This window comes from Nanorana parkeri, unplaced genomic scaffold (genome assembly GCF_000935625.1).
Source record: "Nanorana parkeri isolate BGI_ZX_2015 unplaced genomic scaffold, ASM93562v1 scaffold19, whole genome shotgun sequence".
NCBI classification, from domain to species: Eukaryota; Metazoa; Chordata; class Amphibia; order Anura; family Dicroglossidae; genus Nanorana; species Nanorana parkeri.
The window spans coordinates 3,458,209-3,472,118 of NW_017306287.1; the positions used below are offsets into that span (position 1 = coordinate 3,458,209).

At 40.0% G+C, this 13,910-nt stretch overlaps 1 protein-coding gene across 1 annotated transcript in view; it reads right to left on the reverse strand.

The window, feature by feature from the left end:
* Positions 1 to 201: 201 nt before the first annotated feature.
* Positions 202 to 13,910, reverse strand: part of SRL (sarcalumenin) — a 41,435-nt gene continuing 27,726 nt past the window's right edge. The window contains exons 2-7 of the mRNA XM_018561179.1: positions 7,711 to 7,809; positions 6,531 to 6,626; positions 3,387 to 3,422; positions 1,715 to 1,831; positions 1,388 to 1,621; positions 202 to 1,111 (exon numbers count right to left, since the gene is read on the reverse strand). Coding sequence (XP_018416681.1) covers positions 306 to 1,111; positions 1,388 to 1,621; positions 1,715 to 1,831; positions 3,387 to 3,422; positions 6,531 to 6,626; positions 7,711 to 7,809 — 1,388 coding nt within the window. The 3' untranslated portion in view covers positions 202 to 305. The remainder of the gene's footprint in view (positions 1,112 to 1,387; positions 1,622 to 1,714; positions 1,832 to 3,386; positions 3,423 to 6,530; positions 6,627 to 7,710; positions 7,810 to 13,910) is intronic.

The window sequence follows — 13,910 nt, forward strand, 5'->3', positions numbered from 1 at the left end:
GGTCAACCCAACATGGTAAGATTGGAATAAAAGTTGCCTGCACCGCTCAAACAATATCAGTGGTGTTGGCTCGTTTAGTTTTCTTGCTTATATCTTCCTTCAGCACCAGAGTGACTAGTAATCAATGTATTCTTCTATGACAAGAAGTATCTTTTTTATCATTTCTGCTTTATGCCTTGACAGGCCAAGTGCATGATAATTTATGCCATCGCTAAAAGATCGCAGGACCTTCATATTTTGTTGAAATATTGTGTTTTTTGTTTATTTATCTGTTTTAAATATAAGAAGGCATAGATGGAGAGAAGTTAAGGTTTTTTGTAACGGTTCTTTGGGGTTTCCCCGCATCCGGTCACATCGCAGTTAAGGCCTTGAGGCTTTTTGCCGATGCCGCTAAGCAGGTCTGGTAGTTCACGAGTAATGGCCCTTTCAATCTTCTCTATCAGACAGCCACCCATATATGAGCACTGCTGGTTCAGAAGCTTGAAGTTAGTAATTGGGTTTACTCCGAAGAAGTCTTTGTAAGCCTCTCGGTTTGGAAGATCAAACTTGCTGACATTTGTTTTGGCCAAGATAGACTTGAAAATGAAGAACTTATCAGGGTCCTCAATAATATCTTTAAAGACCAATTCACCATCACTAAAGAAGGTCATCTTGTCCTTGTATGTCTGAAGGTAGCGGTCAACCAACAAAGCATGGATTCGGACTCTAATAGCATGCTGGCGGATAAAGGCAATCTTGTTTTCAAGTCTGTTTTCAATGACTTGGGTGAGATCTTCTAGAAGGGATTTCTCTTCCTTAAGAAATAGTTCTCTGTGTGTGTCGGGATGGTAATCTTCTGGCCAGAATGAACTGACATAGACTCTTGGTGGCTCAGTCACATTGATCAGAGGAGCCAAGCTCCAGAAGAGAGCTCCATACACCCTCATGAGCTCTTGTGTGGCCAGGCTATCAGCTTTGTTCAGGATAATACGGATCTGAGACTCACGTCCTTTCAACTGTTTGAAGAGCATCTCCAACTCAAGACCCACATCCAGTTTGGTTGGGTCAAATACCACAAATATGAGGTCAGCTCTGTCAATGAACCACTGGCAGACATCATTAAATGGATAACCTATAAAAGAAAGTTCCAGTCAGGAAATGGTAAAAATATGATATAACCTATTAAATTTCAGAGCATCTTAACAAACAAGTGTGAGGCCCCAAAGTTTGCAAAATTTAAATCTGGCCACAAAAAAAGGTTACACAAATAAATTAATAAAAAATAACTGGAAACTCAAAGGCTTGCAGTGCTGTTTTACACTATATCATAAAAAAGCCATAAAATAAAATAAGATACAAAAATATATTATTAACAACAAATGCTGGCACTTCCAGCAAATCTCCTAACCTCTTTCTTGCTGCTTGCGATTCTCAATGATACCAGGGGTGTCCACCAATGTGACCCTCTCAAGAAGTTTGTGGGGAATTTCAATGCCAATTAGCTTCTCCAGAAAATTCTGCCCAAATTTTTCCAGTGGAGAGAAGGAACGAGCGCTGTCGGCAGCCATTACAATGCCCTCGATGGTCTTCAGCTTTGGCCCATGCATAAGGACAGTGAATTCAGAAGTTGTAGGCTCAGCACCTGCCAGTATGTAACAAGATGGATTTATTGCTTTGATGTCCACAGAATTCCCAGGAAATTTCTCAATAACAGCAAAAATGCCTCAAACATTACCTGTGTACAGTTGATGGGGTGTTTCCTCCAGGCCCAAGAGGTAGTTGATCATGGTGGATTTGCCAACGCTCCACGGTCCCAAAAATAAAACCATTGGTTTGGAAGTGATCTCCCCATCTGAAAGAACAGAGCAAATGTTACACAAGAATAATTTGAATTTGGGTCTATTGGACTATTAGGAATAATATTTCAGATAGACAATTAAAACACCCTGTAACTTTAATTTCTGCTTTAATGAGACTGCTTAAATCCAAAATCGTTGTACATAAGTAATCCCCCAAACAGTTGCTCTTTTCCTCGGCAGGTAACGACCTTGCTACAGTAAATATCTGTCTATACAAGACAGTCCATGACTTTACTCTGGTACTGTGGCAACTGTGACATTGTCAGCTGGGTTCCAAGTATAGTACAATTGGACTTTGCACTGTATGAATTGCCCTGAATTGAATATGAAACTGCAAGATAGTATAGGCAATTTACGAGGACCACATCGGCATGTGCATGTGGTTCCTATTATGATTATGACTACTATGTTCCCCCAAAACCATATTTGGGATCAGTACAGAGCATCTGAATCGGTTCAGCCATCAATGTGTAGGCCTAAGTCATGTTATATTCAGGTGTTCTTCACATGGATACCAGAACTGTCAACAAATGTCACTCCACTCAAGTATTTAAAGTTTGCCAGGCAGATATAAACATACAAATGAATGCATCTCTTTATTATTAATATATAGTTAAATGTATTTTTTTATGCAACGGGGCAAGTACCTAAATTTGAACCGGTATTAGCCTCTTGCAATCCCCTGTACAGCAGAGCTCAGATTGGGAGTAGGAGAAACAGAACAAGGAGCCAGTCAGCTGTGCTCTAGCACTCATGTGCTAACAAGGGGCATGGTGGTAGAAGCAGAGAGCAGAGTCACTGAGAGATGAGTTCATCAGCATGCTGCTTCTCCTTTCACTGTTCAAGTCACTAGCTGGGGAAGTGACAAGACTGGAAACGTGTTACTAAACTGCAGTAGAGAAAATCAGGTCTCCTGTCCTACCAGATGGGGCAGTGTTGTGTGCCAGGGCTGTGTAAACCTCTGAATTGTATGCAAAGAAATACAAATCTTTTGGTGGGTAAAAACAGTTTCCATATATGCATTTCATATTTTAGGTCTTTGCCTGGAGTTCAATCTTAATGGGATATAAAAGCTGATATGGTTTAGGGACATGCTTAATGTCAGAAAGTCTACCTAACAGTGGAAAGAATGAATGAGCACCATTAGCAGCCACCACAAGGCCTTCAATGGTGCATCAGGTAAAGTTATCTTCTCATGTATGGCCACTTTATTGAGATTTACATCTTTATCATTCTGTAATGATCAATCCCATAGCTTGCCTTGTTCTTAAACTTACAAACTTAAATACCAGAGCTATGCTATATTTCATCTGCACAATACAGTAATAAGCCAGTTTTTTTTTCAGTAATATGCTGAACTCATTCAACTGCATTGCCAACTCCTAAGAAAGCTTGTTGAATGGCTGAAGCCAGAGAGGTGATGCTAGTGGATGAGTAAGCAAAGGCAGGTTAGCCATGTGAAGTCAGGTTTAGTTGAGGCCTGGGTTAGCAGACTCACAAGCTGAGTAGGCCAGGCTGGATATAAGTACCTCGGGCAGTTCTACCCACCTGCGGCCGAGTCAGCAAGGGTACGTCCATGATAAGCTGTTAGCACAGGGGAGGGAAATTACATGTCAACATCACATCTCAAGACAAGGGAAGTCTATGCCCCCAGCAAGTCCCTCCAAATTTAAAAAGGGTGGTGTGGTACAGTGATACCATTCACATGCCAAATGCAATATGTTCTCCATAAAGCATCTCCTAAAAAATGGAAGTCTGAGAAAGTCCTGAGGAATTCAAGACCTAAACACTCTCCAAAATTACTAATTCCACATGGAACTTTGCTCCTGAACTTCTGTTGCTATTGAACTTCTGTCTATTTTAATGCAAATAAACCTGTGCTTTGCTGATACAATACAAAGAAACAGGTTCACCTTAAAAGGTTTCCCACCAGTTTCATATACTTGTCTTTATTTGTTTTTTGCCTCTCTTGCTCCAAACTGAGCCACAGGAGTGAAAAGAACATAAATATATGTAGCTGGATTCACAAGTTCACCTTAAGGTTCAGCCTTGCTCAAAACAGCAATTAGAAAGAGTATACTTGTTAAGACATTTTTTGCCTGGTGTTAAAGGGAACTTCATGGGCCATTAAGGCAGACAGACCAATTATGCTGTGGGGTAGGTAAGCAAATGTGCATTAAATACCTATACCATCCAATTATTCTACTTTAGGTTAGGCAGTGATACCTGGATTCGGTATGGCTTTGTAAAAGGACATGGTTTGTCTAGATAGGGAATGCAAACACACAGTGATTGGGTGGAACAGGAAAGGACTTTTCTAAACCTTATGCTACTAATAAATCACCATGGCATACATTAAATTACCATACTCCGCCTTTTCCTGTATCTTTTATTGTACCATGCTATATACGCCTACAGCAAAATCCTAATAATCTGGATATTTGGTGGACATGCCTAACTTAATAAAGTATATCTAAAGCCAAAGCTTTTTTCAGTTTTAGATAGATTTCCATTTACTTCTGTGATGGAGAAACCAAAGGAAGTTAGAGGAAATCTTTCCAAAGTAAAGTAAATGAACAGATGTCATTAAAAGAGGTGTCCCCATGAGAAGATTTTCCCTCTATTCCTGTTCCAAACATTTTGGACCTCTCATCATATCTGTCCCAGTTACAGTGATCATGAGGACGATTAGAGAGGGTGACGATATCCAGATGGGACCCAGGCAGCAATAAAAACCTGACGAGTTTTTGGTGTTCTCCACTCTGTCCAAAATGCTTATGGTCATCATACATTCACATCATGCCCTTTCAATGTCTATTGTCAGAAAATTAACATCTGCAGAAGGTCATAATTTGCCCCTGTACACAGAGTGAGTATAGAGGAGTTCTGGGTCTAAAGTCGGCTGATTTGCCACAAGAATTCAAAAACTGAAAACTTTGACAGAAGACACTATACTGAAGCCAATAGACAGACAGACCGCCAAATATCATAATGCATACAAAGAATGCAGGAGTATACCATCCCTTACAGCCCTCCATATTTTGATGGCACAGTCCCAACTTTCAGACCCCAAATATGTATGGCTTAACAAAACGGTGGATCTGACCAATTATATCCAGGTGTGATTATAGTTTGAGAATTTCAAAGTAAATCTTAAATATCCCATTTTATTTCCATATGGGATACAAGCTTGGAGGCAGAAAGTTAGGAGATCCTTAACACTGCATGGTTGCTGTTATGATAAACTCTACTTTTTACATTCGTTAAAGAGTACCTGAACCCAAAAATAAAAATGTAATATATTTCAGCTAACCAGTCCTTAGATGTGATGGCTGAATTAGTTTTCATTTTTGAGCGAAATACCTTTTTAACAATTACACTGTGTACACTATTACTCCCATCAAGCCACCAAGTAACAGAGATGAGGAAAGGCAGACATGTTTGGAGTCCAGTCTCTATGGCAACCATGGCTGCCCTCAAAGATAGAAATGGAGAAATAAATGTAGCGCAGAGCGACAGGAAGTGTGTTACGCACAGGAATACCAGGTGAGGATAATGGGGAAAAAAGCCTGAAAAAAAGAAAACAAATGCATCCCCTACATCTAAGGTCTGGTAAGCTGCAATAAATTACATTTCTGTTTTAGGGTTAGAACTAGGGATGCATCTATACCGGTATTTCGGTAACGATATTTGTTTTTTCGGTACTCGCAGATACCGAGTACCGGAAGTCCCATTCAGGAAGCCAGGCGGCGTGTAATGACTCGCCACCTGGCTTTCTGATTAGCCGGGAAGCCGTGCAGCGTATAAAGACTAGCCACCTGGCTTTCAGATTAGCAAGGAAGCCGTCCCCATGCTTCTCGTCGCTATGTGACGAGAAAGCATGGACCCGACTTGCTGGCCAATCAGGGAAGCCGGTCGCCCTGTAATGACGCGGCACCCGGCTTCCTGACTGGACAGGAAGCCGGCTCTATGCTCCCTCGTCATGAGGTGACAAAAGGAGCATGAAAGTGGCTTCCCGGCCAATCAGAAAGCCGGGCAGCGTGTCATTACATGCTGCCCGGCTTACTGATACAGGAAGTATCGGGCTAGGCATCGGAGCATTTGGAACAGTACGAGTACTCGCCCAAATACTCGGTATCAGCACCGATACATATAATAGTATTGGTATCGGTGCATTCCTAGTTAGAACACTCCAATGTAACCATTTCCACATTACCTGATACACAGAGCTACTATAGGGAGTGTCTGCAAATCTGCATGTGAAATACAATGATTCAAATTCCTCACGTTTTCTAGAGTACCATCTAATATTTTAATATATACCACAATGAAAATGTTCATCCAGACTTTTAGTCATGCACACTGTATTTGAACTTTCTGGATGCTAGGGGCATAGGGTCAGCATGCATATATACCATATGTAGAAGTGTGATTATTTCTTAAAGTTTAATATTCTGTTGTCATCATGCAAAGTATACGGGTTAGTGTAATCCAAGGCCAGGGTGCCATACTTCATGGGCATAACGCATGATGACATAAAGCGGCATGGGTTTGGGCGACAAACTTTTTTTTTTTCTTTTCTATCTCTAAGCCTTTCCATACATAACCTTTAGCACTGCATACATTGGAAAAACTTGCATCAGATATACAAGGTTTCTTTCCTAAGCCCCATTTATTGTGCAGTGTACTTACCTGTAATCTCATACTGCCTCAGTTCATTGTATTTGTAGGACAGTTCCATGGGTTTTACAGCAGAGTGATATATTTTCCGTAGCTTCTGTAGCACCACTGTAGAGAAACACAGAACAGGGAGACTCAGAAAAAAAATGGCTGATTTATTAAATAAAACAAACACAGATACACTTTGCATGTTCTCCCTGTGCTTGCATGGGTTTCCTCCAGGTACTCCAGTTTCCTCCCACACTCCAAAGACATGCTAGTAAGTCAATTGGCTCCTGGGCTAAATTGGCCCTCTATGTGTGTGCGTGTATGTATGCATGTGAGATAGGGACCTCAGACTGTAAGCTACTTGAGGGCAGGGACTGATGTGAAAGTACAGTATGCAAAGTGCTGTGTAAATTGTTGACACTATATAAAACCTTGTAATAGATAAATAAATACAACATAAGGGTACAGCTAGATTGCATCCCTGCATATGTGAGCAAACATTAATTTCCATGCTCATTTGTGATCCATGAACCTATTTAGCTTGATCATACACCGATGTTCAATGCATATGTTGCAGTCACAGTTTGCCTTGTGCATTGAACATCTAAATCATGTTGCTATTGTGGCTTCTGATATCCTAAGGTACACAGCAGCAACATTTTATGAGTATCATGCTGACGTGAAAAAAAAATAATGTGACTGGCTCGCCAAATAATGTGAGTGGAACCTCATCCTTTATATAGAAGAATGCATGTGCATAAGTACTGAGAATGCACTGCTGTCAATGCAACTGCATTTCAATAATAAAGCAAACCAGTCAAAAAATTAAAAGCCATCTGGTGCCAGGATTCACCTTTATTACTCTCACCTCAGTGCTCTGATTGCTGTTAAAATGTCACAGAAAATGACTGGTAATACCTGGAATTGTCACCATTTACACACTCAGGGACACACTCAGGGACACGTCACACCCCCATGTGATAGCAGGGTACTTGGTGATTGGTAAGCGCTGCAGCAGAAGGCGTCACATGTCTGTACTGGGATTCTCATTGAGCAGGACAGAGCTGCCAAAGGTACGTATAGACACCAGAGGGCGCCTAGCACAGAATTAGGGGGGGATGTGGATTTTAATTCCTACGACAGGTTTGCTTTAATAAAACAAGGATTTTGTAATTACATCTAATATTGTGACACATTTGGTTACCTGAGTAGTCATCTGCAAGTTTCTCCTCATCGAGTTTCAAGCTATTATCTATGTGGCTTCTGTCCCTTCTTGGGAGCTCTGGTGCTTCTTCCAAGTCATCTGTAAAAAAAGAAGGAATTATTAGCCAATCAGAATTCCAAAGAACAAGATTTAGCATATTTATTAGGCTTTTATGTTCATTCAGCATAATGACATAGATTTTACCATAAAGCCAATAGACAAAAACACCAATTCATGCCATTACGTGTTCAGATGTTTTTAAAGCACTAGAATTTAACCTAGTATCAACCTCTTGCAATCCCCTGTACAGTAGAGATCACACAAAGGGAGAAGCCGCTCAAGGAGAGGAGCTGATGAATTGTTCTCATGTCATAACAAGGCGTGTTCTTGTAGGAGAAGAGAGCAGAGTGATGAGATCCTCAGTCTGCTGCTTCTCCATACTGTCCAGTCACAGGCTGGGGTGGGCGCCGCACAAGACCTGTGAGCAGGGCCGGTGCTAGGATTCGTGCCTACACAGGCAAGGTGCATTTTTGCGCCCCCCTCCCCCACCCCTACCCCCTGTAAAAACAGGGCATTTTGACAAGTACTTGTACTTGTCAAAATGGCCCGATGTTTGCGCTATGGTTTTTTTTTTCACTTACCTTCGGTGCGGGAGAGCAGCGGCGAGTCAGCGCTGGTCCGGTGGGAGGAGCTCCAGGTTGGGTCCTAATTTAGCTGGCCAGTGACTGCCTGAGGTGCCGCGCGTGTCGGGATCCTCAAGCAGTTGCCGGCCAGCTAAATTAGGACCCCACCTGGAGCTCTTCCCACTGGACCAGCTCTGACTCGCCGCTGCTCTATACAGCTATATAGTATAGAACAGCAGTGGAGGGTGAATGACAATGTATATGCATGTATATGCAAAGCTTTATAAAGTCCTTGGTAAAACATGTCATATATATGTGTTTTAAATATATATTTTATGCTTGGCTGGAGTTTCCCTTTAAAACCAATGAGTTCAGCTACTCTGTACAACGGAGGCTTCAAACAATATAATTTATAATGCAAATTTTTCTATATTTTTGTCAGTCTACTACAACAACACCTACAGTTCCTTCAGTGACCCTTCACATTGTAATAATGCAGTACTGAAATCTATAACTTACAGATCATCATAGATTATTTCATATTTACAGGTTAGCTTTGTCTCTCATTTTGCTTTATAGCCACTTGTTTTATAATTAAAGTTGTGTAAATACTGTACGTCCACTACACTTTATGTTTTTCATGTACAAAAACTTCAATAAAAAAGGGAATGAAAAAAGTTTTAGCTAAAGATACACTTAGGAGTCAATTTTTAAACCATTTGTAGAGCCATCCACCCAGTGAATCTCTGTGAACATTTGTTCTGTGCAAATAGATGCAAAACAAACTTTCTTGCATATTTTCTTTACAAGTGTAATGTAATTTTTGACTGTTATAATGTAATTCTGCATGATAGCCACTAGATGGAGCTAAGGAGCATAGGTAATGCTGTATGCATTTATTCTGTAAGCTCCTCAGCGCCACCTAGTGGCCATACTTGTTTATAACTAGAACCCTTAAACTAAATACACCCTCTGTTAACTATAGATATTATTTAGATAGAAAACATTATTGCAGTGCAAGTTTTCAGTATTTATAACATAGTTTAACTTTTAAAACATAACAAAGTTTTATATTTTTTTTTTCTGAATGCATTTTATTGTTTTCTGTTTCACATACAACATTATTAGTCTGTTTACAGTTTTATAACTGTCACCACTATAACGCTTATGCCAAAACAGAGTGATAATATTGATAAACTTTTAAGGTTTTTCCCCAACGTAAATACAGGTTGTGCAAGTCATAGTTACTTTATTGTGAGCCCATTTAGACATCTGAAATATCTACCTTTGAACCTTCTTGACTTTGTCCTGACAGCTTGTTTCTGAGGTGGTTTAGCAGGTGATTGTGAGGCTGGTGGTTTAGCAGGTGATTGTGGGGCTGGTTCATCAACATCCTCCTGACCAGTGGTTTCCTGGGCTGTACCTGTGGATTCTATACTCTGCTCTGTGCTATCAGCTGCATCTGATAGAATAACTTCCTCTGGTTTAGGGACCTCTGCTGCTTCTACTGACACATTCTCTGCATGAACATCTTCTGTACGACTATCTTCATCAATATCAGTCAATTTCTCTTGTTCTTTAACTTCTGTTAGGATGTTCTCATCAGGATTTGCAACTTGTGCTCCTTCATCTTCTTCTTCTGAAAGGTTTGTTTCATGAATACCTTCTTCAGCATCTGATGCTAACTGTTCTTCTGGAGATTCTTCTTCAGCTGTTTCATCTTCACCATCCAATTCTTGTTCAACTTCTTTCTCTTGTTCTGAAACCTCTTCTTCGGCTTTATCTTCCTTAGAACATGAGTCTGATTTATCTTCTTCATCTTTAGTTTCTTCAGAAGACTCATCTCCAGTTATGTCATGCTCAGTGTCTATCTCAGGTTCTTCCACTGCTTCAGCACCCTCTCCATCAGAACCATGCTCTTCAGTTTTTGGTTCGGATGACCTCCCTTCAGCTTGTAACTCTGCTTCTTCTTTTTCTATTTCATCTGATAAATCATCTCCATTTACACCATTTTCTTCATCTAAAATCGTTTCCTCCTCTGGCTCTTCCTCTTCTGATGATTTGTCTCCATGTACCTGATCCTTCAGATTTAATTCTTCTTCCTCTTTCTTCTCCTCTGATGTTGAGTCCAACTCTGTCTCAGAATCTTGATCTTCTTCCTTTGCTGATTCTAGATGTTCTTCTGTCACTTCGCCAGACTCTTCAACCACATCTGGCTCTAATTCCTCTTGAGGAACAGCTAACTCTTCCTCATTTTCACTAATGTCGGGAACTGGTTCTTCCTCTTCAACTTCTAAACTTTCCTCAAAAATATGCAAAGTTTCAGCCTGTTCTTTTATATTATCTTCCACTCCCACCTCTATCTGAGGTTCCTGTCTGCTGGCCTCTTCTTGAACTTTATTGGTTGCATCATCAATTGCTTCTTCTCCATCTTTTTCCTGGCCTTCTCCAACATCAATCTCCACGTCCACCTCATCTTCTTCTAGTGTAATATTTACAGTGCCAGAAGAGGATGCATCAGGAGTAACATTTTGCTTTCCTTGCCTCTCTTCTGTAGCCACATTTCGGTAATCCTGACTCTTCTCTATAAGGATTTGTTCAGCATTAAGAGACTTGTCATCCCAGGTGGAGTCCACAGATCCTGGATGGTCATCAGGAAGGCTTCCAGCATCCTCAGAGGCATCAGGAGAAGAGACTTGAAGTTCTAAACAGTTAGAAGACCATCAGTCAGTGTAATTGGAGCACTGGGTTCAGGAGAAGCACAGCAAACATTCTGCTCAGCTGCTGCAAAAGTGCAGTGTTGGCGGCAAGTGTTTTCTCTAATTAACATGTAAATTGGCCCTTCCCAAGTCAAAGCAGGCATTCATTTATGTATTCCTTAAACACCCCCACCCTTTAAAAGATTAAATGTTCCTGGCAAATAGTCCTCAAAGATCAAGTGTTTTAGAAATTAATAGTAACTGTACCTAAAAATGTGAATTAATTATACAGAGCTCATGCTTGGCTTAGAGGTGTGCAGTTATTGTGTTATTATGTAATAAATATGTTAATTGACCACTGAAGGCACTGTTTAACTACATTCTAAAGCAAGTTACTCCAGTAATGACTGTTCATCGCCTTCACAATTTTGCAATGGTTTGATTGCACAGGCTTTGGCAAGGCATACAATATATTTGCTTTAAATGTATGTAAACCCAATCACTAAAATATCATATAAGCTTTAACATGTAAATGTTTATTTCGAATATTTGAAAGTCTGCCTTGTTCAGGCACTTCCTGCTAAAGGGTGACAACACTTTATATATATATATATGTGATTTTCACACTGTCATACAGGTTTCCTATGGAGACAACAAGTGGCCAGTTCAAAAATCATTATGCAGGTAAGGTCCACTGTTGTCACCATCAGGAAACCCACCATTGCTGAATTGCATGTAGATTTGAGATCAGCAGCACTGTGATGCAAAATAGGTGCAAACAAGTATGTGTTTACAAAAAAAAATGCATCTGCTTCAAATACTGAGAGATTAAGCAAACTAAATGTAATTCAGTTAAGGCCCGTTTCATACGGGTTGATCAGGAGAAGACCCGTGCATGGATCCTCTCCTGATCACAATGACACGGAGCAGATGTCACCACTGTGACATCCATGTCCATCCAGTTTTTTCCTCCATCCCAAGATGGAGGAAGAAACTGCAATTACTGGACCCCCTGTCTGTCTATGGGTAATCGGATGTAAACGGACAAGTGTCCGTTTACATCCGATTACCCACAATTCAATCTTAATGCAGTTAAAAGCACAGAAAATAGGTTTGTATATGCTTACTTGCCGTGTTTTACCTTTCCATAAATTACTTTGTATTGACTTGCAATGTGCCTCTGAGCGTGCTAGAAAATTTGATTACTCCAGAAAGAGTAAATTCCTAATTACTCTCTGTGTTGGCCCAGCTCCTCCACTCCTCACTACATAATCTTTTACGTAGCTGACGGGGGAGTAGTGAAAGGAAATATTATAGAGTTTCACTTGAATGACAGCTCTGAGTCTCCTGGGGCTGCTGACATCACATCCAGGATGGCGGCACCTAGCAGCAGACTGGGGGCTTTTGGATGTCCACACAAGAGAGTCTTACTCAGATAAGATATTAGGCACAATGGGAGTTTCTTTTTTTCAGTGAGTTGGCTGACTCATCGGCTTGTGATGTGAGAAGAAGCAGCTAAGCACAGCCTTTAAGCACGCTGCAAAGCAGGAAGCAGAGTCGGCATACGTAATCAAGAAATATGGCTGCCCCATGTATATTTAGAGCATACACAGCATGACGGCAGCCATTTTGTAAAGCAATTAGTATTCTTCAACATGCTACTTGCAAAAATAATTTCTGTCCCAAGCCAACTCCCCACACAGTGGCTTCCTTTTCCAGGCCCAGTTGTGACTTGTCATATAACACAGAATGACAGTGGTAAAATAAAATGCAGCCGTACATATGCAGCTTCCCAGTTTAAAGCAAAGTATAAGCCTGTGATGACCAACATGATACAGAAATATTTGCTTCCATGAAGATTTAAAAAGTGTATGCATTTTGCCAATTTTTACAAACGTTTACAAGTTGGCAATTAAGTAATAATAATAACAATAATAATATATTGATAATATTGCTTATTTTACATAATTATACAGCAAAAAGGTATTTCAATAATTACCTAAAGCAGTGGTAGATGAGAAATGTAGTCCAGATTGGGCTACCTAATGACACTTCTCTCAGTTGAAGCCACTCCTGCTTGGTTAATATAAGGAAAACACTACTTTAATAAAAAAAAATAATAGAGCATATAAAATTGCTACATATGCCATATTATTTTTATTATTATTTTTATTATTATTGTTAATATGTTATTAAAAAATAGCTTTCCATTTCACTTAGAAGCCACTGTAATTTTTTTAAACTGTTAAAAAATTAAATGCATGATGGAAACCTGGAGGTGCCCTGAACACTAGAAATATTATTTACAGCTTGTGTGTTTGACTCACAGATTTGTCCAGAAGTCTGCAATAGGATAGAAGTAACATTTTAGGTATCCCCTCCAACAGACAATGCATTTTTGGTGAGCTACTTCCTAAGAGGTAATTACTATTAATGGGATGCAGCGATTACAACCTTTTCTCATTACAACACAGAAAGTCCACCACCAGGTGGTTGTAATAAACCCAACGAACCAATTTAGAAATTTGTTTGGAAAGGACATGAGGAAACAAACAGCTTCTTCTTCAGAATACATAGGAATCTGCAACAAAATGTGTTAAAATCCTTGCAATGTATATTGATCACCCGGGGGGATTGATTACTCTTTAAGCAGATGGCAAGAACACATTAGTGATGATCTATTGTTATATAAATAACGAAGATTGAAAAGTACGTTTAAAAGAGACTAATACATTTGCTGGGATTTTTATTTAAGATAGGAAAGTACACTTTAACACCTCGTCTACTGCCATAGGACTAACATGCACAGTCTAGGGACAGTGTGTCCTTTTAAAGTGTAAGTATAGCCAAAACCTTTTCTTAAACCTAGTTTTAAATA